At 49.8% G+C, this 25,126-nt stretch overlaps 1 protein-coding gene across 5 annotated transcripts in view; it reads right to left on the bottom strand.

Annotated features, from left to right (window-relative positions):
• Positions 1-235: 235 nt before the first annotated feature.
• NUP214 (nucleoporin 214) overlaps positions 236-25,126 on the bottom strand; it is a 104,110-nt gene continuing 79,219 nt past the window's right edge. For 4 of the 5 annotated variants that reach the window (XM_046022016.1, XM_046022013.1, XM_046022015.1 and 1 more), the window contains 6 exons: positions 15,801-15,954; positions 9,270-9,422; positions 5,013-5,184; positions 2,697-2,836; positions 1,854-1,878; positions 236-1,366 (listed from right to left, as the gene is read on the bottom strand). In XM_046022016.1, the coding sequence (XP_045877972.1) occupies positions 1,333-1,366; positions 1,854-1,878; positions 2,697-2,836; positions 5,013-5,184; positions 9,270-9,422; positions 15,801-15,954 (678 nt within the window). In that variant the 3' untranslated portion in view covers positions 236-1,332. The remainder of the gene's footprint in view (positions 1,367-1,853; positions 1,879-2,696; positions 2,837-5,012; positions 5,185-9,269; positions 9,423-15,800; positions 15,955-25,126) is intronic. The other variant, XM_046022014.1, reaches the window with a different exon arrangement.

Below are 25,126 nucleotides of genomic sequence, written 5' to 3' on the forward strand. Positions count from 1 at the left end.
GCCCAACAGTGGCGCACGCTGGCACTCCTCTTCTGAGGGGCCTAAGAACCAGGGAGCTCAACGCCCTGGGACGTCCAGGCCCCATTTCAGGCCTACCAGTCCCGGTCTGCAGGACAGGGGCGCGGGGGCCTGCACGTCACACCGAAGGTCCAGGCCAGTCTCGCAGAGGGGGACCAGCAGAGTGGGCTGTGGTGCAGGGGGGAAGCCAACGGAAGCAGCGAGACCACAATGGCTGTCACGGGACAGATTCAATCACATGGAAAACTTTTATTAAAGCATTTTAAAATAGAACTTTCCAACACGTAAAACTCCGAACAGCCCTTCCTGACCCTCCCCTGCCATGACCTGAGCCAAATGCACCATCGCACCCTGGCCCGACTGCGATGAGAGGCCGTCCTTGCTTGTTGACAACTGCTTAGGGCACCGCAGGCCTAAGCAGTGAAAACGCCTGGACTGGAAGGGTCCCGCGCTCCCCACTGTGGACCAGCCTGAAGCTGGGCTCCGCCCGCCAGGCTGGCAAGCATGGGCTGTGGCATCTGTGGCAGCGACGTCGCCTCGGCTCCCGGCCGCCCCAGGGTTATCTGCACTGCGGCTGACAGACAGCGGGCCAGGCCTGGTGACAGGCGCTGTCACTGGAGATAAAGGCGCGCTTCTGCACCACGCCTCTCAGAGTCGGAGACATCAGCTGCGGGACACGCAGCCCCCAGAGCCAGACCGAGAAGACGCGCTGACGGGGCTCACCCAGGGGGCCCCACGGCCCCCTGCACCTTCCCTTTAGGTGACACGAGCTCTTCTGAGACTCAGCTGACGCCTGCGTGCGGGGCTTCCCGGCCCTCCACGCAGTCGCCCAGGCTGGGGCCTGGAGGGTCCCGAGAGCCAAGAGCAGCAAGGACATGGAAAGGAGACGCCAAGTTACAGCCTCCAAAGTCTAGGGAGAAGCTCCTGCCCGCCCTCTCCGTGTGTCCGTCTCCAACGCTGCCGACGTCTGGTGGCACCCTCGAAGACATACACTGCCGGCTGGCGGAAGGCCAGGAAGGTTTCTCAGAGTCCCAGGCACGAGGAAACCTCTCTCCCAGGCGGTGACCTAAGCCCCACGCGTTCAGCATGGAAACAGACCAGAGTTTAACAGTGGGGGACGGCACGGGGATTGGGGGGCACGACAACCAACACGAAATAGAAAAGAAAACAAACGAGCATCAAGCGTCACTAGAGTTTTGGTTTCCGCTGTTTCTTCTGGGTATGCTTCAGGGCCAGTGTTCACGGGCAAGGGCTGCTCCGGTGCGGCTGAGAACGCAGCTGGTCGCGGGAACGGAAAGGAACACCGACAGCCGCTCAGCTTCTCCAGCCACCAAAGCCCTGGACAGACCTGCGAGGAAGCGCCGGGAGAGGCAGGTCAGCGGCCGCTCTGAGGAAGGGCTCCGGGGCTCCTGCAGCTGCTTGGGCCAAGTTGGGGACTCTGAGCGTCACGCAGTTCCACACAGCACGGAACGAGGGTCAAAATGCAAGACTTGGTGACGGGCCCGTGGGCAGCACAAAGCTTCTGAGAAACTACCAGAGAACTAAGGAACAGCATCTCTCAGGCCCCGCCCTCCAGCCTTTGCTCAGCCGACCTCTCTCACGCGTGACCCTGGAGGTGGCCAGGCAGGGCAGCGCCTGCTATACTCCTGCTCAAATCAGCAGGTCCACGAAACCCACAACCTGCTGGTGAACCACCCTGCTTCCAGAACAAGCTTAGAAAATGGGAAAAACAAATCAAATGTACAAACAGAGCACAAGTCAGTAGTTAACGTTTTCACACACCACAGAGTCCTCCCTCCTTATCTAATGGCTGGAAACTGGAGGTGGATACTTACGAGTTAGAGGATCCAAAGCTGAATCCTGAAAAGATGAAAAGGGGGGAGTGAAGTGAGCGCACACACACTTGAGAGGCGGGGGGGAGGGGGGTTCTGCCCCCACCGCGTCCCTCCCTTCACCCCCCCGCCCCCCACCTGAAGGCCAGGGTGGGACAGGGAAGGCGAGGGTTGGCATTTCAGGGTTCTTTCCTCCCCGACGCCCATGGTGGGCAGCGGTCCCTGGCACAGTGCCTCCCGCTCAGCTGGCCCAGGGCCACACGGACCCCCCCCGCCCCACCGTCACAAAATCGTATTTTTCTTTTCCCATCTACTTGCTGCTTCTTGGAGCAAGATACTTGGGTTCTAGGCCCGGCTCTGTGGGTCACTCTCTGGCTCTTAGGGCAAATGAGCCCCATGGGGTTTTCGTCTTCCATCTGTAAAACGACGATGCCTGACTTGCGCGCCTCCTCAACGTGTTGCAGGGATAAAAGCAAACGTTCCACTCTCGGAAGACGTGAGCGGGCAGCAGATCAAAGCCATCTCGTCAAGTCTCTACATCTTATTGTTGGCATTTGCCGCCTTGGATTTTAAAACCAAGGTCTAGTAAGATGATGATTATTTTCGGTTCTTGAGAGAAAAATCAAGGCAGTCCTGCCTTTCTTTGGTAAGGAACGGCACAATGTTACGCGTCTAATTAAAGCCTGAAAAGAACATTTTGTCTTTCGCCCACCTTCAGCCTTCAAAATACTAAACTGAATCCCCAGGTAAAAATCACTCATTTCTTCAGGGTCAGGGGTGGGGGAAGGCATTTACTAAGGAGAAGGCAGGAGGCCTTCGGCGCGGGAACCATGTCTGGCCACTTACCTGCTCCACCCGATCCAAAGCCAGAGAATCCCCCGCTCTGGGCCCCAAAACCAGAGGTCTGTTGGGACAGTGATCCGAAAGTCGGAGCGTTCTGACTTGCGAGGGTGCCGAAGGATGTGGTGTTGCTGCTGCTCCCAAACCTGGGTCCCAGGGAGAAAGCAGTCGGTGGTTAGCGTGGCCACACAGGCTCCTGCTGCCTGGAGGCCTCGGCCCGCCCTGGTGGGGCTCAGGCTGCACGCCACGCACGAGTCAAGGGGACGTGCCTGGTTAAAAGTAGTGGCCTCTCAGAGAGAGCAGGCTGGAGCCCAGAGCGAATCTCAGCTTTGGGAGGGAGGACAGGAATGTCCAGGGTCCAGGGTGTTGCTCCTCTCCACTGTCTGGAAATTCCAGCTCATCTGGAAATCGAGCAGCACTACATTTTTTGCTCCATCTCCAATAATTCTTGGATTTCATCCCATCATTTTGGCATTTCTCATCTATCGACAACCTCCTTCCCCCAGTGAGTTGTCTTGAGCTCCTCTCCAGATCTTGATTCTACTGACATTTCATGACAAGTGAGGGGTCTTCGGGAAGCAGACCCTTGGAGCGGTCCTGACTGGTCCTGCTCTATTCCTGCCCCTGCTCCAGGCCTCTCGTGAGCAGTGGGCACTCCTCTGACATCTGCCAGATATCAGGGAACCGGGGAAAGGTGACGGGCTCTTCTAGAGTTCCCACACCCGAATCAGTCCGTCAGCCCTCTTTGGCCAAATGGAACTAATCAGCCAGTCAGGATTTTTGTGGGTGAGCTAATCTCCCCACCCAAGGCAGAATATGACACTTTCCTACTAGAAAAGAAAATAGCAGGTTTCAAATAAATAAATAAAACCTCAAGATTCCCAGTCAACCCCAAACCCTCCAAGCCTGCAGGACCCTGTGCTGGGCGGTCACCGGAGACATCAGTGTCTGTCAGAATCTGCCAAGAACACTGGCTAAAGTTGGTCCCAACTCTCCTTCAGAAGCTTTCCTTAGGGGCGCCTGGGAGGCTCAGTGGGGTAAAGCCTCTGCCTTTGGCTCAAGTCATGATCTCGGGGTCCTGGGATGGAGCCCCGCATCAGATTCTCTGCTCAGCGGGGGAGCCTGCTCTCCCCTCCCCCTCTGCCTGCTTCTCTGCCTACTTGTGATCTCTATCAAATAAACAAATCTTTAAAAGGAATAAAAGCTCCTTAACTTTAATTCTTGGGGTTTCCTGGGGGAAACTTAAAAAAGAACCATTAGTCTCTACATGAACTCCAGGAAACAATTTATCAACTCGCTCACTTTCTGGAAACTTGCCAGCCTTTCCACACCAGCATCTTTCATGGGGTGTAGGGGAAGGGTATGAGTAAAAACACAGTTTAGTTTACTTTCAAGATAAAGATGCTATCACCTTGCCAGATTCACCCCAAGTACCCTGATCATCCCCCAAGCAAAGCCCCCACTCCCCTCCCCATGTCTCTAGCTTTACGCATCCTGCATCCTACGCCGAGGGCCACCAGACGGTGACTTCAGACACTACTATGTCCTCTGAACGAGGCACTTTGTAGTCATCACCACAGACATTTTATCGGGACTTTGTGGTGTGGTGAAGGCTATTTATTTTCTCCTTGGGGTTTTGGCAACCAGACTGAATTTCTGGGGCCCTTAAAAGACAATCCCTAATATGGCATTTTCAAGGGAGGCCGTGCACAAGGCGCTAAGAGCAGCTTTAAAAGCCAAGGAGTCCCTGAGACTCGGAACTGTGCCGGGGGCCCAGTCAGGGCCCAGGGTGGAGGCTGGCCCCTGCACCGTGAACTGAATACCCACTCGGCTCCACTCTTGAGTGGAGCCAGGGACAAAAGGAGTGGTTTGCTCTAGGACAATGGGTCGATGACACAACAATCCCGAGAGGCAAAGAATGTGGCGAAAACTACCCATCTTGAATCCCCTGACAGAAGTCCCCAGACAAGAGGCAGGTCTGGCTCTAAAGTAGCCGGGATGGGACTGTTTTTCTCCCTTAAACCATCCTTGAGCTCCACCAAGAGAACAGGGTTCCACGAACCAGCACTCCGCGTTCTCAGGTGACGTCACAGCTCCTGTCCACCTGCATGCCGACAGAGGCTGCTTGGAAGTGAGCCTTCCCCGGGGAGGAAGACACATCCTGGACTGACTTGTTTGCGGATTTCGAGGGAGGGGGGCTCAGCCCAGTTACAGTTGGGACAATGCAAGAACTGTCTTTCCACACCAGGGGTACCAGGCCCCGTGCTTTGGGCCGTCCCCAGGTCCTTCCCCGGGGGGTGGGGGGGTGGGGGGGGGGCTTACCCGAATCCTCCCGCGCTGGCAGCTGCGGTACCCTCTCCGAACACTTTGCCTCCCGTCGAGCCCAGAGGGCTTGTAAAGGCTGGGGCTGAACCGAATGCTGGCACCCCTCCAAACCCAGGGGATCCCCCAAAAGTAGGAGGGCTGCCAAACACTGGAGCAGCACCGAAGCCACCTGAGCAAAACAGAGGCAAGCAAACAGAAACAGGGAAAAAGAAAGGAGACAGGAAGAGAAGACAGTGAGCAGTGAGAAGCCAAATCAGAAGAGGAAAGAAAAAGGGGAAAATAGGTTAGAAATTCAAATTCAAACAACTGTGACGGGGGCGACAGCCTTTCTAAATACCGAGCCACCCCCTCCGCTTCTAGAACAGGGGTCGTGTCCACCAGGGGACTCCTCGGAGCCTTCAGAACCCAGCAGACCCTGTGTTTGTCTGTGAGACCCTCGAGCCTTCCCATGGCCAAGCCGGACAAGTCGGCTCCCAGGCTCGTGGAATCAGATCATTACCGAGCAGCAGCCTGGTGCGTTCTGACCCCTTCCCCGCCCCACTGCGCCATTCTGAGGCTCCTCACTGAAAAAGCCTTCTTGAAAACTCTGATCCCTGCCCAGCTGTCAAAGACGACAGATGTTGTTACTGTCACGACACACGCAAGGCTTCCAGCTTCGTGAAAACCCACATGGTAAAGCCAGAGGCTCCTGTCTCCTCTCAGGGGAGAACCTCTGAACCGGGTTGCAGAGGAGACGGAGAGGCGCACGGCAGTGGTGCGCAGCCCGGGGCTTTTTATTTATTTAAAGCTTACGGCTCTCACACCTCTCCCCACAGTCTCTCCGCACAGAAGAATTTCTTTAAAGAAATGCTATTTCTCTGCAGTCAGGAGCTACTCCTCAATAAAAAAGCACAGAATTTGCTCTCTGGAGGAAGGCGGCAGGTAAACGTGACAAAACCATTAATCAGCCCCGAGGAGAGGCCACCAGAGGCCCGACGCCCCCTGCTGCTCCCGTGAACAGGGGGAGGGGGCCACAGGCAGGGACCTGCGTAGCCCATCGTGCCGCAGGTCAGGTGCGCCGAGGGGCCTCCTCGGACTGGCGGAGATGCCCACCGGGCGGGAAGACCGGCCATCCTTCCCTGGCTATCCCTTGTGCTCCTGACGGGGTTCCCAGACCCCAAGATACTGCATACATCATTTGAGGCTATGAGCTGGGACCCTCTGTGAGTATCCGCCGAATGGAATGGAATAAACTTGTATAAGAAGCTTGCTCTAGAAAGGAGTATTTCTTAAAATGAGTACTGGCCTGAGAAGCTACGTGCTGAAGGGAATGACAGCGGCCTTGGTGCAAGGAAAGAGGCACCACGGACACTATTCTCGCCCCTTGCGGAAAGCGAGTCCCGCTGTCAGAGGCACGAGTCAGGCCTTCTTACGTCAGCATAATCACACCACAAGCTTCTGCTACCTGAATCAGGAAAGATCAGACTCTGGGGAGGAAAAGCTGTTCGCAGAATTCTTTCGTTGTTTTTTATTTTGTGACTCAATCACGTGCTTACTTATGATTATCGCTAGTGAAGGTACTTTCCGCCAAGGCTCATGTCTGGGTTAACATTCTAGATTTTCAAACCTTGAGTGAAATTCCAAGCCACGATAATGGAGACTGTTGGGTTACAAATATAAGAGACTGGAAAAAAAAAAAAAGTGCTAAAAAAACCCTTGCAGTTGAATTATTTACGACCGCTCACAGATCTAGTTACGCTTTCTTCCTAGACACACGCGGCCGGATCTGGTGCCTTGTGCACAATATTACTCTTCTTAGTGGAGGGTGGGTGAAAAATGAGAAGTCACAATGACAGAGAAAGTAAACTGGACAGGGGAGAGGAGGTTAAACACCCTACATGCACGTGGGCCACTCCTCCCCCACACACCCACACCACACATCCACACACACACACACACACACACACACACACACACAGCCCCCGAACAAACCTCGGTCAGAGCTAAGTGAAAGAGGAGGAAAATGGGCACTCTGGTTTTATTTTGTTGAGGAAGGCAACTCACTCCTGATGCTAGGAAGGGTGTGATTTTATTAGATGCTACATTTTCACGGTTTTCCTCTCCATAAGAGCAATTTGCTACCAATCAATGACAATACAAGACCCGACTTCCTGAGGGCCCTGTGTGTGGGGGGGTGTGCCACGTGCTGCACAACACTTGGCCTTAATGGTCCCAGATAGAACCTGGCCCGACCTCACAGGAGGGAAGAGGCTCAGACAATGTTATCTGCCTAAGTTCAGCCAGCTGATCGTGGCAGCACCGGCTGAATGACTCAGAGAGCGCCTACCACTGAAGCACACGGGTCAGCCTGCCTCCCTCCACCACAACTGGAGTGAGCCCGACGGGCCGGGCGTGGCCGTCTGGCCCACCTCTGTCCCCCCAAGTAATCTCCAGCACTACTATTTCCCAAGGTAACTATACTGAGGGAGGATGGACACTTCTGGAACTTTCCAAAGGCCCAGCAAAACGGTCCATCTACAATCTGTATGAAAGCAAGATGCCAATCGTGATGTCTTAGGCATCTGCACTGTGTGGGCAGGAAGGATGACTCCTTTATTTAAAGCAGCCTGTCCTTATGCTCAGGACTCTGCGGCACCCCCTCCTACAGCAGGAGGCCCCTGGAAACTGCCACGAGTCCTGCAGTGAGAGCCCAAGCGCCTGAAGCACAGGGGTCACGGGCTGCTTCCGGCCTCACTGTCACCCTTGCAGCCACCGGCTCATTCGTCCCCTGCAGCTTTGCCGTCCGCAGTCTGAGCGGTTCCACGGGGCCAACAGTCAAACAGGAAAAATACTCTGAAAGGTAGGAGGATATATTTTCTCTAAGACTAAAAAAATAAAAGCATAAGGTTCTCAAAGTCAAGGGGGACCTGATTCCAGGATAAGGAACAACATGTAAGAAAAACACATGAATAAAAAAAAACCATTATCTGGTTCCGCAAAATAAATAAATTAATTAAAATAAATAAATAAATAAATAAATTATGCCTTGATGATGATTAAAATTTCTTGGTCAAATGTCTGCTTTGCTGACTTAGGACCCAGAGCTTTGTAGCCTTCTCTTTTTTTTGAATCATTTACTGCGAGGAAGGTTGGGGGCAAAACAAAGCCACAACGCTCTTGTCTAGTGCACTGGAAATTCTAGGAAGAATCAAAGACTAACCCACCCAAGCCACAGGTCTGAGTAATGGAGCACACTCATGGCGACCAGAGCAATTTAGGTTCTAGAAGGTGGGACTCCAGGCACGGAATGTGGGGTGGTCCTAAGTCAGAGCCACCCACGCGTCTGGTCCTTGGGTTGGAGGGGGGGTCCTTCCTCCGAAACTCACAAAATTTCAGAGGCTCTCAGACACACAAGGGACATGCATCTTGACCGCTCGCCCCTGGGGATTCTGCTTTAAAGAACTTCCTTCTCTGCAAACATCTTCCCCCACTCTGCCACTGATTTTTGGGGGGGGGGGGGGGATCTTTTCACACAATTTTCCACACGACAGGACAGGAATGCAGACCCTCTGGAGATCTGAGACAGAAAGAGGACAGAAAGGCAGTTGATAGAAATGAAGTATGTTTTTGTATCTAAACGTGTATTGTTCCTCGAATTTTGAAATCCTAAACCTCGCATATGATCACAGAAAGCCACACAGTTCACAAGCGCATTTATGAGCGACGCTGGGCTAAGCAGTGCGGGTGGCGCTCTCTGCCCCTCACCCCACCGGCACGCTCTTCCCGGGAGAAGTCACTGCCCCGTGTACTCACAGTACATGGATGCTGTATGGGACACGTATATGTAATATATTCATGTATGTCATGCTCAAAAGAAAAAAAAAGTGACCTGAGAAAGAGGACAAAGAGACATAAAAACCAAGCAGATGACTTGTCTTGCCCATGACTGTGAATGGGCCCCAAGCTTGTCCGGGACCGGGTATTTTCTTGTTTATACTTTAGTTATCACTGTCTCGTATGTTCCCTTACTTTGGACGCTCTGCACTTGCTAAATATTTACATTCTTGTTTTTAACACGTCTGGGAGACCTAGAACAGTGCTGGGAACACAGTAGATGCTCAGTGAATACAAAAATGAATCGGGGAGGAAAACTCACTTCATCTGCACTCCAATCCTACTCCCTTGAGAGCCACCCTAGACACACTCTCTTCCAGGTAACTACACATACGTACTACACATCTAAAAAGAAACCACAGCTAATAAGTATCAGAGTACCTGTTTTATTTGGAGCGGAAAACCCGAAGCCTTGGGACGCCACACTTCCTCCTCCAGAGCTGAACGTGCCGGCAGGCTTCTGCTCTCCAAACGATGAGCCGGCAAAGCCACCGAATGTCTTGGCCCCACTGTTTCCAAATAGATTAGAGGTATCTAAAGAAAGGGGGAACATGTTGAGGGAGATCAGAGTCAGAAAAATGTTCTTATCTACTTGGAACAGAAAGGAAGCTGCAGCTAGGTGTCTGAGGAGAAACTAGTGACAAGTCTGGGATTCAAGGGAGCCGGGCTGCGGCGAGCACCTTCTGTGATTCGCTGCATGTTGACGACAAGTTCCTAATCTCTGGGAACCCAGGCTCCGGGTTCCACGGACACACTGTGCACGGGAGCTGCGACAGGGCCCAGGGAAGAAGCTCCTTTGCAGGCGCGCATCTGGGCTCCCACACAGCTCCAGTCTAACTACCAGCTTCCCGCAAGGCGGTTTTCTTCTGAAGAAGAGGGCTGGCGTTCACTCATCTCCTCCCAGGACAACCAGCTTCACGTTTTGTCGAGCTAGGGAAAATAAGGTCGGAGCAAAATCGAAGCAAGCTTAATGGCTTCCAGCTTCTGCGTTTCCAGTCGGGTCGGACACGTGTGCTGTCGCCCGACCTGCTCAGGGAATGGCGGCGAAACAAGGGAAACCATGATGCTCCTAATTCTGATCTGAGGGGAGCTAGAGAGGCCCTGAAGAACGAAGAGGCAAGACTTCCAGTCTCATTTCCTTTTCCGATGCGGCTCAGGGAAGCCCTTGACCTTTCAGATGCTTATCTAGGTGGGTCACTCGCTCGACACACTGAAGCCATGCCAAGAACGAAAGGAATAAAGGAAACTAATTCTTAAAAACCGAGACGGGTAAGAAGTGTTTTGTCGTCGGTTAAGAAACGCAAATCTGACTGTTCCTGCCTAAGCAGCCACCACCGGAAGCACTTGGGAACACAAAGCGCACACCATCAGGAACTACTTCTCCTTCACCCTTTTTTGGGGGGAGAGGGGAAAGACAACTCACACTTCCCCACCATGTTTGGATGGGTGTTTTATTAAAGGAAGTTTGCGCCCAAAGAAGGTAGAAAGCCTAAAACGGGCTCCAGGCCCAAAGGCACAGGCAGAAGCGGGGCGCTGAACTGATGCTCCGGGTGGCCAAGGGAGAGCACGAGCCGCCATCACCATGGGAGAAGCGCGAATGCCCGCACGGGCCAGCCTCCCCCAAGCCGATGTGGGGCTCGCCGTGAAGGTGATGGGAGAGAAGTGGAGGGGAGGAAAGTCACTCCCAAAGTCCAGCTGTTTGAAGAGGTGGCCCGCCACTGACCTGTCAATCCCAACGTCCCCCATCTCGCTCTGCTGCCGACCCCACCCCTGCGTGAGACACAACCATCAACACTTGTAGTGCTCATGCTCTTGATCGACAATCCAGGAAGTGACTAGCCTTATCTCAGGGACAGGACCACCCTGAGTTTCTACGGACCAGTGCACAGAGCCCCGGGCCACCACAGGGTCATCTGCTCTGCAGTGAGAGAGCCTGGCTAGGAGCGGGCCAGGCATGACAGCGGGAGAGGCTCACAAGCTCCTTTTCGTCACCCCCTTCCGCGGTACCACAGGGTCACCCATCTCCCTTTTGTGGAGGGGTTCGTGGGGGAGCCCACGCAAGGTGCTCTCAAGCAGCCCGAGCTCTCTGGCCGTGGGCTAGCTAGCTTGGCGGCACGTTTTATCCTCTCGGCGGCAGGACCCTCCTTCAGTGCTGGAGATGCAAATCGGGCTCCTCCGCCGTTCCTTTGCTCGGCCCCTCAGAAACAGAGGACTGCAAGTTTCCGACTTCCTTAATGCCACTGCGGCAAAAACTGCCAACAGCAAATCCGTTCAAGCACGAGACCTGGGGCTAGCTGTCCCCTTGGAGAAATCTGAGATACAGAGGTGAAATGATTTTCCCGGGACGATGCTGGGAGACTGAAATGCCTGAAGTCAGAGAACAGAAGTTTCTGGGCATCTTCACCCCTCTGTCTTCTTTGTCTGCAGATGCTCACGGCGTCAGAGTGGAGTACACGGGTGTTGTGCAGGCAGCCCTGGCTCAGGACACCTAGCAGCCGGCAGCAAGGACTTCACCTTCCCAGGTCCCAGTTTTCTCTGAGATAAAATGGGGACAGCGGGGGGCGTCCGCACCGCTGCTGAGGCTCAGGTGAGCTGCCGTGTGCGGAGCCTAGCCGGGCCGATGGCAGAGCTTCCCCTCTCTGTTTCTTTAACTCTTCCTCCTGCCACATCCCTCTTGTGTTCGATATAAGACGACACAGAACAGATCAGTGGCAAAAAACATAATCCTTTTCATTCTGCAAAGATCGTGAGAGTTAAAACCAGTCAAGTTGTAACAGTTTTCGTTCACAGTCTCAAGAGGAGCTCTGCATGTTGAAACGTTTTAGGATTTATTTAAGCTGCTCTGAAGCAAAGTGGCATTAAGCAAGGTCCGCTCCTCTCCGTTCCCGCAGTCAACAACATGCTTCTCGGTTCTTTCCCAGCGGCTCCAAAATAACACAGTTCCTGGCTCTTAAAATACGGCAAGTCAGAGGGTTATCTTGGCTGTTGGAACAGGAGGCACGCAGGAGCCTCTTCACACGTGGGCAGAGCAGCTGTCCTCAAAGAGCCGGCTGGTGACTTCGACTCTTGGGGGTGGCGAGTCCAGGGACAAGTGGCTTCGGCTCTGGGCTTCCCCCTGCCGGCTTGACACCATCCTCTTGGGTCTTTCATTTGGCAAAAAACATTTGCCTAACTCAACATCAGGGTCCAACCCTGCCTCAATTAAGTTATCCCTGATATAAATGTGATATAAACACTAACACGGAGACCCGGCCCATGTCATTCTGCAGGCTAAAGTCACGGATTCGAATTCGACACGCCCTGAGAAGGGGGTTCCTCAACAAGCTCAGGCCCGGGACACTTTCCAAGACGTTCTCTGGAAGAACAGGGGTAGCGGGAGCCTTGCTGGCCCAAGAGGTTCTCCTCAAATGGCTTCCGCATCCTCACACAATTTTCGCCTTTCGGGCCTCCGAACAGGAAGAGCGCGCTGGGGACGGCTCTCACCAGTGTCCTTAGGATGGGGCATGGGGACGCAGTAAACGCTCGGGGTAACAGTGCGCTGTGCTGCTGAATTTTAAGCGACCCCTGAAATTTGAGCGTGGATCTCAGATAGTCTCCGGGGGCAGAGAGAGCAGAAACCTTCAGGAGCTGCGGGCTTCTGGATAAAGGACAGGCCAGCTCCCAGCAGCTGTGCTCCCGGCTTGGCTTCCGCCGTCATGGCAGGGGACTAATGGCCTCTCAGGGCGGAAGAGGGCAGCAGCAGGACTGGGCAGCCACCAGGGAAACTGCCGAGTGCCCAGCCTGTGCTCAGAGACCGGCTGCAGAGGAGCGTGTTCAGTGCTCCCGAGAACCAGCCCGAGGGCCGCCAGACAAGACCCGACCGGGAGGAGCTGTACTCCGCTGCAAGGCTCGGAAGAGCTCAGGAGGCACCGGGGTGGGTCAGGGTTCTGGAAACAACCCTGGTGGTTCCACACTGCCTCCTGATCCTATTTCCTGATTGGTAAAACGGGGACAGGACATTGAGAAGTCCTGCTGTAAGAAGCAGTCAGCCCAACTACACGGGCACGTGGCACACAGGAGGCGTCCATAAGGATCCGTTCCCTTCCACCTGATGTCATGTGAAGGAAGGGAACACAAGGGCTGCGGGATTCCAGAGAGGGAGAGAGCACCGGGACCCCCGAGGCCCTCAGGCCCAGCTGCACACAGGCGGAGACTTACAGTCACCCTTAAAGGAAGGGTGGGTTCGGCAGCGGGCGTGGAGGGAGCAGGGGAGCTCCGGCACCGGAGCGGGCAGAGAGGAGCGGCATGCGTACGGAGGACGGCTGGGAGACCGGCCGGCGCCGAGGGAACACGATGGGGGAACAGGAGAGTGTGCGGGGCAGCTCGCAGAGGGCCCGGACGTCCAAGCCAAGGAGCTGGCTTCGTGTCAGTGGGAAGCTGCCAGGCGTTCTGCGTAAGGAGAGTGGCAAATGCAAAGGAGAGTTCAAAACACTCAGCTTGGCGTGAATGTCCACATGCCAGGGGAGGGTACGCGGGGAGGGGAGTCTGGAGACTACTGTGCTGACCCAGATGACAGTGAGGACGTGCCTGCAAGGACAGAGAGAAGCGGCAGAGAAGGACCCGTCTGAAAGGCAGAAAGAGAACCAGGAGAATCGGTCTATACAGCCCAGGAAAGACGTGCTCAAAGTGTCAAATACTGCAGAGTCACCCAAAGAGAAGGAGGCTGCCTCCGGTGGTTCGCAGAAAGCATCCTCAGTTCTGGTGAGGACAATGGCTGTCCCCAGATGACTTCTAGCTCCTTCTCCTCTGCCGTTCTTCCTCTTCTGCACCTGGTCCTCTGGGCTACAGAGGCTCCTGTCCCTTTCACTATCGAATCACCTTTCAGTTTTCAAAACAAAATAATGTTTAAGTCTTTTCAATATCTGAAACTTCTCTTACCATAAAAGTAAACTACTGGCTTATAAAAACCAACGTTTAGGGAAATGAAGACCAGCAGGTGTCTGCTATCAAGAATCTGGTATAATCCTATGAAAATATCTGGTTTACTTTTAAACCAGAATTAAAGAATTAGAGAAAAGGTGTGCCAGTGAACGATGCACTGGGGGCAGAGGAGGGCAGTGCTGACTCGCCGTGTGGTCCAGTTCCCATGGGGTACACACCGACGCGATGGCAGAGCTCAGGCTGCCCAGCACAGGGTCGCTGGAGGGAGAGCTGGACGAGGGTGCACAGCTGGCTCCCACGCCATTCTCTGACAGGTAAGGGCCAGGGCCGAAGAGATGACTCAGGCCGGAGGAATGGGGATTTTACAAGGACACGACACACCTAAGATTCAACCAAGCTGCCCAGTAACACAGTCTCGCAGACTGTAACCGAAGGGAGAAAGCCACGGTTCGAAGCAGCAGGTCACCGAGTACCGCTTCTATGCCAGATGCCGTTTTGTAGCGACACATGATCGAGCAGAGTCCTACATCTGCCACGTGCTAGCCTTGTGCCTTAAAATCCCCTCACCACTCGGGGCTCACTTCCTCACTGGAAAATGGGCAGAGTGCCACACGAGGATCCTGCTGTCCAAGTGTGCGCTATGGAGCCCCGCGGCCCCACGCTGCGGGCGAGGGCGGGGGAAGATGGGGAGAGCAAGCAGTGTCTCTGGTGCTTGGCCCCTGCTTCCAAGCAGACCTCTTTAACCAGTTTCACACATGGGGCTTCTGCGTAGAAGCTCATCCGCAGAAAGAGTTTTTGAAAACTACTTGACACAATTTCTAGGATCCCTTCATTCTAGGATTCTTTTTTTTTTTTTTTTTTAAGATTTTTTAAAGTTATTTGATAGAGAAAGAGAGCACGTGCACAAACAGGGGAAGCAGGAGAGGGATCCCAGGACCCTGGGATCGTGACCTGAGCCAAGGCAGACTCGTAACTGCGCCACCCAGATGCCCCTCATTCTAGGATTCTAAGTTCCTCCTGGGAGACTGAGAGCTCAAGAAGAGATTTCCACCGTGTAATTTCACAAGAGGTCCGTGTCTCTTGACTCTAACCTTCCCTTGTATGGCAGGAGGTGAACAGTGACACCAAAACAACTGATCCGTCAATCTGGAGACTCAGGATGAAGAACTCTGCTTTGAACTGCGTGAGCCTTAACGTGAAGGGAGTTCCTGTCCTGTCTGAGAATATCGGCTCCCGATTCACGAGGACCCCGTGTAGCGCATCAGGCGCCGAGGTGCTCCGTGCGCGGTGTGTTAACGAGGGAAGCAGAGATGAAGATGACAGGCCCCCACCTTCCCATCTCAGCTGCCATCAGCGGCAGGATTTTTTTAAGATTAAAAAAAGAACCAACCAACCCAAATTTCTTTCATTTCCAACCATGAATAGACAGATCAACAAAGAATTTGAAAAATTAGCTGGAGAAAAAAGTGCCAGCAGAATGATACAGCTTCCACTGAAGCGAAGGCGAAAATGTAAGAGATGACAAATAACGAAGGCTTTAAGTTCTGGGTAACATTTCTCTGTGGCAGCTGAATTTTCAAACCAATTCCGAGAAGAGGGCACCACACACCCAAAACCCACATGCTCCTTCTCCAAGCACACCCAGCTTGCTCTGCTGCTCTCATTTGTGCCCGTCCCCTTGCATTCACTTCAAGTCATTTCAGCTCTAAGACACAGAGCGATCTGGGCCTTGGGAGCGGAGAGGGGAGGAGCTCAGTGCACAGAGCCTCACCGTGCAGCTCTGCTGGCTGTTTGTGATTATACAGGACATCTCATTAAAAAAACAAAAACAAAACTCAAAATAAAAACAGATCACACTGCTTTGATCTCTATTATGGGCCTTCTGGACCCCTCTCTTTCCTTTCTACGCTTGTCACCAAAGCTCTACTAGCACTACGGGGATGACAATGGCGTTATGGGGCCAAAGAGACCGGGCAAACGGTCTTGACTTACTTGGGGTGGTTGCAGATCCGAAGCCCCCGCTGGCCGAGCCGAATGGGTTTTTGTTGGCTGCATCCTGGCTGGGTTTCCCTCCAAGGCCACTGAAGAAACCTCCCCCTCTTCCAGTGTTTCCAGACCCAAACACGCTCCCACTGGAAGAGGGCTGCTGGAAAACAAAAGGGGCAGGAAGTGAGATAGGATGAGAGGTCACCGTCAAACGGCAGGCCACATCCGCGGAAAGGAGGCGCTCACAGCTGGGACAAAGGGAAAAAGCAAGAGTACTCTGATTAGTTCGGGGACGGATGCTCTAACCACCACAAAAGACGCTGGACTCCGGACAGGGACTTCCTACAAATCAGAAGTTCTCAAGCTGTTCCACACTCACAGTTCTCTGCAAACATGATTTATGGGAGGAGGGAACTCTGAATGTTTATCTGCCCCACCGCCTGCAGTCTCCGCTTGACATGAAGCCAAGGCAGGAAAGCCAACCCCTCAAGAGTTCCCCCAAGTGAGAAAGTTGAAAAACATTTCTCGGCGATTATGAACATGACTTCTTTTGATTCCTCCAGTATTTGGCTGAACTCATCAGCAACTGATGAAAAGTGATTTACACTGTCTTTTTTCCCAATTTGTGCACTTTATTTCATAATGACTTTCCCATACTGCAGAAATAAGCTTAAATTAGCTCCATTGTTGAAATGATGACCATAGCTGAATTTCGTCCAAGTCTGCAAATCTTATGCTCAAAGGATGCTGCTAACTTAGGGCGCGTGCTGACTCAAAGCTGTCTCAGGCACCACATACTTTATTTCAGTTTGGAAACTGGTTCTTAAAGGAAGACCAGTGCTAGATTTGAGGGATCATTAATATTAGTTACATGGGACATCTTCTTGGCTGATAATGTAGAAATGAGACAGGTTTTTAAAGATATTTATTTATTCATTTATTTGACACACAGAGGGAGATCACAAGTAGGCAGAGAGGCAGGCAGAGAAAGAGGGGGAAGCAGGCTCCCTGCTGAGCAGAGCGCCTGATGCGAGGCTCCATCCCAGGACCCTGAGATCATGACCTGAGCTGAAGGCAGAGGCTTAATCCATTGAGCCACCCAGGCGCCCCAAGATTGGCTTTTAGAAATAGATCACTGTTGGGGGTACCTCAGTCGGTTAAGTGTCTGCTGACTCTTGACCTCAGCTCATCAGAGGTCTGGATCTCAGGGTCGTGAGTTCAAGCCCCACACTGGGCTCCACATTGGGTATGGAGCCTACTTCAAAAAAAAAAAAAGGAGAGAGAGAAATGGGTCACTGTGCACAGGAACCTTATAGATGCGCCCCTCAAAGGCAGACACAGGGATGCTGAAGTCCATCCCCTGTGAAATGGGAATAAAGAATTCCCTACCCGAAACCGGCGAGTCAATTAAATGTGCTAAGAAGCACAGTGCACTTTCCAATAGCGCCTGCAGTGTAAGCACAGGCTCGGAAGACCGCTGCTATCTGGGATGTAACAGCGACAGTAACTGACCAATCGGTAACTGACCAATGACTGAGCACTTTCTAGGCGCCAGGCATTTCTCTAACACTTCACACTGAAGTCACACTTCCAGGGGGCCACCTCAGAAACAAACCCCTCGGGCACCCCCTCAGGGGCACAGCCACCACCCTGGTCTGAGCCACCAAGCCTCAGCTTGTTGCCTGGACTACACAACCTAACTCCCTGCTTCTACTGCATCTCCATTCACACAGCAGCTAGAGTAACATCTACGAATGGCAGTCAGATCCTTAAACTCGTATTGAAAAGTTCTACAGGACCCTAGGCAATGTGGCCCCTGGCCACCTCTGACATCATCCTTTATCGTCTCTCCTCCCCTCACCCCCGACATGGTCCAGTTACACTGGTCTTTTGTACTGGAACGCGACAGGCTAAATTTTACTTGGGGGTGCCTGTACCTAAGGCACTTATACTCGTCTCTACTCCCTCTTTTTGCCCCCTAAATGTCCTTAAAGCAACAGTAAGTTTACAACAATGATTTAATGATGAGTAAGAGCTTTTTAAAACCTGGAATCCAATCCAATCATAAAAGCATGGGCTTTGATAACCAGTAGCCAGACTTTGAAAGGAAGGCAGGCACGGCAATGAATTCATGCAGCATGAAGAAAATATCAGACTCTGTAGCTGACTTCCATGCATCAGACTGAAACACAGTCAACTGCCAAAATGTGGCTATTTTCACCCTACCAAAAAAATGGCAATTTCAGATGTTTAAACTGCAAAAATAGGATTTCAAGAATGATGGCTATCTGTAGAAATGAATGGAAGGGGATCACAGAAGTGAATGTGAATTGAGTTACTACCATCCTCATAAATGGGTTAGAGAGAGTCTCGGTCATTTTAATTGCAATAGATTACAACAGTTTTAAAATTTTAAATTATGGAAAATCTCAAAAGTATAAAAAAAGAAAGAATATAATGCTCCTACCCCATGCCCATCATCCAGTTTCAATGAACTCACAGCCAGTTCAGTTTTATCTAAAACCCTTTTACTTATCCCATCTTTTATCAGCATGAAGCAAATCCTAGACATCTTATCATTTGAACCACTAATTTTTCTTGTATAATCTCTAAAACATAAACCATAACCATACCATTGTCATGCCCCAAAAGTTGACAATTCACGAATATCATTAAATAGGGAGTTACTGTTCAAGATCCAACCTCATAATGTTGTCCAAAAAAAAAAAGAATCAAATCAAGCAGTGCCTGGGTGGCTCAGTGGGTTAAGCCTCTGCCTTCAGCTCAGGTCATGTTCCCAGGGTCCTGGGATGGAGCCCCACATTGGGCTCTCTGCTCAGCATGGAGCCTGCTTCTCCCTCTCTATCTGCCTGCCTCTCTGCCAACTTCTGCCTACTTGTGATTTCTCTATCAAATAAATAAATAATTTTTTTTTAAAGATTTTATTTTTATTTATTTGACAGAGATCACAAGTAGGCAGAGAGGCAGGCAGAGAGAGAGAGGAGAAAACAGGCTCCCTGCTGAGCAGAGAGCCCGATGCGGGGCTCCATCCCAGGACCCTGGGATCACAACCTGAGCCGAAGGCAGAGGCTTTAACCCACTGAGCCACCCAGGCGCCCCCAAATAAATAAATAATCTTAAAAAAAATCAAATTAAATCAAATCAATCTCAAGCCTCCAGACCCAACCCCTACTTCACAGGAAGTTAACAAGGGATGGGGGACCAATTAACCTAGGAGCTGTAACATGGGAATGCAGTCAGCAACCAGACCACAGGAAATTCTACAGAACTGAATTATGAGAAACAACAAGAGGAAGAGAGACACAGAAGGGTCATCTATAGAGAGAGACAGTCGGGAGACCTATTACGCAGTTTCAACGTGTGGACTGGACTTGATCCTAACTCAAAGAAACAAATATAAAAAGGAAACAGAAACACCGATGAGACTTCTTCACAAAGGCTTTTCCTGACTACGTAACCTAAATTGTTCTTCCTGATTACTGCTTTATTCTCTTCATAGTACTAACTCTCTGAAATTAAACTATTTCAATACGTGCTCTCTCCATCAAATGTAGTCTTACAATCCGTGAGCATTGGGTATCCTTCCATTCATTTAGATCATCTTTAATTTCTTTAAACAATGTTTTATAATATTCAGAGTATATTTTACACTGATTTTGTTAAATTTATTCCTAAGTATCATGCCCTTTTTGATATAATTGAAAATGGAATTTTTACTTTCATTTTCAGGTAGTTTATTGCAAACATATGAAAGTTGGTTTTCAAAAATATTATTCTTGCATACTGCCACTGTGAACCCATTTATTAGTTCTGCTAGTATTTTAGTGGATTCCTTAGAATTTCCTATATATTTGATCATGTTGTCTGCAGATACAGAGCTTTACTTTTTCCCTTCTCACCTAGATGCCTTTTATTTCATTTTCTTGCCTAACTGACCTGGTGAGAATCAACATACGCTTTTGATTCATCCGTACGGTTGCACGCACCAGTGACTCTTGCCTTTATACTGCTGAGTAGTATTCCGTTAGAGGAGTACGCCGCTGCTTACTGCTCTCCTGCCAGACATCTGGACTATTCCCAGCTTTGGGCTGTCATAAACAAAGCTGCTATAAACAGTAAGTCTTTCTGTGGACCTAGGTTTTCAGCTCTTTTGGCTAAATACTGAGGACTGGAACTGCTAAACCACAAAATTAGTGTCTATTTAAGAAATTGCCAAATGGTTTTCCAAATTACCGTTTTATAATCCCACCAGCAACACATTAAGAGATTTATTTGCTCTAATCTCCACATTTGGTTTTGTTAGCTCTTAAATTTTAGTAATTTTAGCGGCTTTGGGGTAGTGTCATATTGCGGTTCCAAATTACATTTCTCTGATGACTAATAATGGTGGGCAAGGTTTCAAGTGCTTATTGGCCATTCATATACTTTGTAAAGTATCTGTCCAAGTACTTTGCTTAGTTTTTAAAGTTCTTTATGTATTCTTTACATATTCTAGACAGAAGCCCTTCATTTGACACATGCATTATAAATATTTTCCCCGGTTTATATCCTGCCTTTTCATTTCATAACAACATTTTGATGAGCATCACTTTGTAATTCTGACGGGAGTCTACTTTTTAAATTTTCTTCTTTTATGGTTAAGTGCTTTTTGGGTTCTAAGAAATCTTTACCTAATAATGGTTTCTTAACAGTGGCATTGACATTTGGGTTGGATAATTCCTTGTTCTGGAGGGCTATGGAATGTTCAGCTGCATTCCTGGCCTTTACTCCCAAGATGCTGATAGCACCCCCTACTCAGAGAACCAAACAGGTGTCTGGGCATTGCAGTTGTGAAACTCCCCCCACGGGGGTGGGGGTGGAACCGATACCATCTGAGAACCACTGGTCTACACAAAGGGAGCAAAGAATATTCTCTGCCTTTTTGCTCTGGTTATCACACATTTAACATCTCCCCATAACCACGTAATACATTATTTCCCTGTATGGCCTGAGTGTTTTTAGCTGCTTTAGAATTTTTCTCTTTGTATCTGGTTTTCAGAATTCTGCTTATCTATGATGTGTCTAGGTGTGGCCTTCTCGTATTTACTCTGTTTAGGGTTCACAGAGTTTCTTGGATTTTTGGATCCTTGTTTTTCAAGACATTTGGAAAAGCTTGGCCATTTCTCTTCCAATATTCTTCGTCCACTCCATGCTGTCTCCTCTCCTTCAAGGACTCTGGTTACAAACACGACAGGCTGCCTGGCACTGTGTTCCACAGGTCACCAGTGTTCTGCCCGTGGTTTTCTCAGTCTGAGTTTCATTCAAAAAATGTTGTTTACTTCTTTATATATTAATTTAAAGCAGGATCCATGCCCAATGCGGGGCTTGAAGTCACGACCCTGAGATCAAGAATCACACACTCTACCAACTGAGCCAGCCAGGGGCCCTGCTCTGAGCTTCATTTTAGATCACTTCTACCTGTGCTCGAGTTCACTGTACTTCTGTAGTCCTCGCTCTGCTGTCACGGCTGTCTAATCATTTTTAATCTCAGATACTAGATTTGAACTTCAGATCCAGATCCAGACTTAGTATTTATTTTTATAATTGCCAATTCTCTGCTGAGATTCCTAGTCAACCATTCTTTCCTTCTCCTCTAAATCCTTCAGCACGACAGTCACAAAAGTTATTTTAAACTCTCTGCCTGCTCGTTCCACTCTCTGGATCATCCATACAGGTTGTTTCTTGCTGTTCTCTAAAATACGACTGTGGATGCCCCCTTTTAATTTTGCTTTTTCATGTTATACATAATATTTATGCGATATAATATTTGTGCAAAATACGTACATACATATATTTTGGTATACAAGACTTTGCGTGCAGACCAGCGGCGTGGGGACGGAAGAACACGGCTCTCCCGCAGCACAAGAGGCCTCTCTTTCATCTGTATCCCAAAGTGAGTATGCAATCATTCACATTTCACTAAGTGTTGAGCTGATCTGGAAACAAGTCAAAGCTTGAAGAATGAACTCACCTCTGTGTTTGCTTAGGGTTTAAATTCTTTGCCACAAGGCTGAGCCTGGAGCCAGGAGGCAGCTGGGCCGCAGTGTTACCTTTGGATTCAACAGTTCTGGGCAGTGAGAGACTGCAGGACAGGGCAAGTTCTTTCTGCTTTTCGGTCCTGCCTTTGTTTCTCTTCTCTTGGCAAAAGTGGGGGAGGGGTGGATAGGGAAGATTTTTATATTAAACAAATTACTGTTGTACCTGCAAGCCTTTCAGACTCCAATCTGTTTTGTTGTTTTTAAACAGAACAGCTTTATTGGGATATAATCCATATACCATAAAACTCACTGATTTTAAAGGGTAAAATTCAATGGTTTTTGGTATATTACACTATTAGGTTAAGACTGCAGCAAAGTATCATTGTTATTTTAACCACGTAAGCATACAATTCCATCGCGAGAATTATATTCACAATGCTGTGTAGCCATCATCACTACCGATTTCCAAGATTTATCTTCTCTTTTAAGATTTTATTTATTTATTTGGCAGAGAGTGAGCACAAGTAGCGGGAGCCGAAGGAAGAGGGAGAAGGAGAAGCAGACTTCCCGCCAAGCAGGGAGCCCAATGAGGGGCTTGATCTCAGGACCCTGGGATCATGACCCGACCCGAAGGCCGATGCTTAATCACTGAGCCACCCAGGCGCCCCGTATTTCCAAGATTTTTCATCGCAAACAAAATTCTCAACCACTAAGCGCTAACTCCCATTCTCTCCTCCTAACAGCCACTGAAACCTCTAATTTACTTTCCTGCTCTATGCATTTAGCTGCTCGAAATACGTCACGTATGCGGACTCACACGTTATTCGTCCTTTTACGTCTGGCTTATTTTATTATAATGCACTCAAGATTCATCCACGTGTATATGAATGAGAACTTCATCCCTCTGGAAGGCTGAATAATATTCCATTTTATGCACAGACCATATTTTGTTTATTCAGTCATCTGTTGATGGACATCTGGGTTGTTTCCTCCTTTTGGCTACTGTGAGTAACGCTGCTGTGAAGACTGGTGAAAAGTGTCTCTTTGACTTCCTGCTTTCAATTCCTTTGGGTATATACCCAGTAGTGAAGTTGCCAGGTCATATGGTAATTCTAAGTTCGGCTTTTTGAGGAACCACTGACCTGTTTTCCACAGTGGATGCACTTCACATTCCAACCAGCAATGCTGGGTTCCATTCTCTCCGCATCCTTGTCAGTCAATGCCCACTCTTCTCAGGTTTGTTTGTTTTTTAATGACAGCCACCAAAAGGGTGTGAAGTGATATTCTCATTCTGGTTTTGATTTTCATTTTCCTCATGTTTCATGGTGTTTGCATGTGCTTACTGGTCTTTTATTTTGTTTGTTTCCATTGTTGCCAGTAACTTCTGACTCCTTCTCTAGCCAGTACATCAGCAAGGCCTCTCTTCCACTTCCCAAACTCAGACCAGACAGGCGCCCCAGAATCTGCTATACCATCACACGCACCTACAACGGGCTCCCCTCTCTGGAAATGAATTCCGCAAGGCTTTCTGGCACTCCTGAGTCCCACTGTGACAGATTACATTTTCCAAGGTGGTCACAGCGACATTTCTAGACTCATGTGCTCTTCTAGGGTAAGAGGTGAAGCCTATCGCCCTCCTTTTACACCTGGATGGGATTCTGAAACTGCTTTGAAGAAGAGAATGCAACATAAGCGATGGTCTGTGGCTAGGTCATAGAAGGCTATCTATTTTCTGCCTGGCTCCCTTTCTTTTTTGAAATTTCTCCTTGGAATCCAGCCACCACATTGTAAGGAAACAGGCCACACGGAGAAGCGAAGAACTCCGGTTCCGTTCTGAGCCAACGGCAAAACCAACCATGGGATATATACAAATGCCACCAGGTTTGGGGGAAGAGCAGGAGGAAATTCCAATATCCGTAGGATAAGTGTGATTATGACACTACCCGGATTTTGCTTGGTCCTATAACAGGAGTTAAGGTCTTCTGCATCGCAGCCAGAATCTGCCTGTATCCTTAGATATTTCTGAGGAGACTCCTCTATCAACTGAAAGGGCATTCGTTTTTACAGTGCTTCTCACATGCTAGCCACAGTCCTAAGAATTGGGGATATAGCCATGAATACAACACGGAAGGCCCCCGTCATTAGGAAAAAAACCTATGGACTTGAATTTGTGGCCCCTCCAACTGTCAACGTAATGTCTGCGGCCGAAGAATATGGGGGTGGGCGGGGTGGGGAGGAGTAACCAATACAGAGTCAGTCACAGTAAGTTTACTGTCCCTTAGCTCAACATCATGCCTGTGAGTTCCCCCATGCCACTCCAGTTCGGTCACTTTTGTAGTCGAATAAAATTCCCCTACAGAGTAATACAAATTCACCTATCCATTGGAATACTGGTCAGCATCTAGGATGCTTCTGGTTTGCGGTTACTAGAACACTGTGGCTATGAACACCCCTGCATCCTGGGGTCCGTGTGCACGAATTTCTCTAAGAACACACCAGGAGTTGGCACTGCCAGTCTCCACCGGATCGCGCCGAACTCTTCTCCAAGGTGGTTGTTCCAAACGATACCCTGACCAGGAGTGTGTGTGAATGTCCTTTGCTCCGCATATTCGCTGGCATTTGGAATCCTTGGGCTTCGAATTTTGGCTGTCACACGGGTGTGCATCTCTGTTGGTTTAATTTGTATTACTGATTGACTATGTTTGCTGGTCTTCTAAGTAACTGTTATTTACTTACTATGTTTTCTCATTTCTCCTTCTTTAAAAAACTGTGATAAAATACACATGAAACTTACTGACTTCAGCATTTTTAAGCATCAGGTACGTTCACAATGCTGCGCAACCAAAAGTATCTTTTTTTCATGAAATCTTTTGCCTGTTTTCTTTCTATTGTGCTTAAGTTCATAAATTTTATGTGTAGAGAGCTCAATGAATTTTGAAAGTGTCTGCAACAGTCAAGATAGCAAACACTGTTTTAGAACTTCAGAAGACTCCTCTGTAGCCCCTGTTTAATGCCCTAACAGTAGCCACCACTGTCATTTCTATCCTGCTAAGTTTTGCCTGTGTCTGCCTCTACCGAAGTGTAATCCAACAGTACGGACTCTCGAGTCCGGCTTATTTCACTTAACTCTACGTCTGCGGGACTTACCCGGTTTGTTTTGTACACGCACACGACATCTGATTTCACTGCTTTGCAGTATTCCACTGTACAAATATACCTCAACCTAATTATCCATTCTTCAGCTGATATGCACTTCGGTTAGTTTCTTGCTTTTAGCTCTTATGACTTTGCTTC

The sequence above is a fragment of the Meles meles genome, chromosome 11, assembly GCF_922984935.1.
Source record: "Meles meles chromosome 11, mMelMel3.1 paternal haplotype, whole genome shotgun sequence".
Classification (NCBI taxonomy): Eukaryota; Metazoa; Chordata; class Mammalia; order Carnivora; family Mustelidae; genus Meles; species Meles meles.